At 46.0% G+C, this 1,414-nt stretch overlaps 1 protein-coding gene across 1 annotated transcript; it reads left to right on the top strand.

Annotated features, from left to right (window-relative positions):
* LOC120170679 (BAHD acyltransferase BIA1) lies at window positions 1-1,414 on the top strand. The gene has a single exon (XM_039178591.1). The coding sequence runs from the start codon at window positions 13-15 to the stop codon at window positions 1,354-1,356; it is 1,344 nt and encodes a 447-aa protein (XP_039034522.1). The 5' UTR covers window positions 1-12; the 3' UTR covers window positions 1,357-1,414.

A 1,414-nucleotide genomic window follows, 5' to 3' on the forward strand; every position in this document is an offset into this window, starting at 1 on the left:
TTAAAGGTGACAATGGAGTTTGAAAAATCAAAGAGCAGAAGAATGACGACGGATCTGAAAGTTGAAACCTTCCGTACTGAATCCATCAAACCTTCTTCACCCACTCCCCTTAATCTCAAAACCTTCGAGCTTTCACTTCTTGATCGGATGACTCCGCCGATGTATATACCGTTGATTTTCTGGTACACAGGAAACGCTGCCGCCGATGATCGTTTTCTCGAGGCTGAGGAAAGATTTCACCGGATGAAGAAATCGTTATCAGAAACGTTAACTCGGTTCTACCCTTTTGCAGGCAGGATAAGTGATTGCTTAATCGACTGTAACGATGAAGGGGTTGACTATATTGAAGCTCGAGTCAACTGTGTCCTCCACGACATCCTTAAACCACCCAATGGCGAGTTACTGGCGGAGTTTCTTCCTATACAAACGGAGTCAAATGAAGCAGCAACGGGACGATTATTACTCGTTAAAGTTAACTTCTTTGAGTGCGGTGGCATGGCGGTCGGCGTGTGCCTTTCCCACAAGATCGCCGATTTATACACCTTGAGCAAATTTGTAAACACTTGGGCCGCCATAACTCGGGGTTCTAACGAGGCGGCGGTGTTCCCGGAATTCGGATGCGCGACGTCATTTTTACCACCTCAGAAAGATTTATCCTTTACGATTCCCGCCATGGAATTCAATCCTGGAAAGGGTGTTTCGAGGAGGTTCGTATTCGATTCTTCTAAGATTCCCATTCTTAAAGCTTGCACTGCTAGTACAACCGTGCCGCAACCGACTCGTGTCGAAGCCGTTACGGCACTTATATGGAAATGTGCGATAGCTGCATCGCCATCGCCATCACCGTCGGTGTTGCGCCAAGTTGTTAACTTACGTAAAAGAGTGAACCCTCCATTACCGGAGAACGCCGTCGGGTATCTCGTGTCTTACTTCACCGTAAACTCGCCAGAGAGTACTGAAACAGAATCACAGGTGCTGGTTAAACGATTAAGGGATGGGATTAGGGAATTTAGTGAAAACTACGTGAAGAAACTTGAGGGGAGCGATGCGGTTTCAACGATTTTCGAGGCTGCAAAGGAAGTGGGAAACTTGTCGAGAAGAGATGATATCAAATTCTATAACAGCTTAAGTTGGTGCAGATTTGGTGTATACGAAGCAGATTTTGGATGGGGAAAACCGACGTGGGTCAGCGTCAAGGGTGCCCCCGACGCTTCGAATATTTTCTTATTAATGGATGGGAGGGACGGTGAAGGGATCGAAGCTTGGGTGTGGTTGAATGAAGCGGAAATGGGTTTGTTTGAACGTAATCATGAGCTTCTTGCATTTGCTTCTGTGAATCCTTCTGTTCATTGTTGATTAATTTCAAGTGTGTACTTCGGAATAATCATTTGCTTCTGGGGATCCTTCTGTTTCA

This window comes from Hibiscus syriacus, unplaced genomic scaffold (assembly GCF_006381635.1).
Source record: "Hibiscus syriacus cultivar Baekdansim isolate YM2019G1 unplaced genomic scaffold, ASM638163v2 tig00003041_pilon, whole genome shotgun sequence".
Classification (NCBI taxonomy): Eukaryota; Viridiplantae; Streptophyta; class Magnoliopsida; order Malvales; family Malvaceae; genus Hibiscus; species Hibiscus syriacus.

Excerpts from the sequence above, each read along its gene's own strand:
- LOC120170679 (XM_039178591.1), top strand. The coding sequence starts at position 13 with ATGGAGTTTGAAAAATCAAAGAGCAGAAGAATGACGACGGATCTGAAA.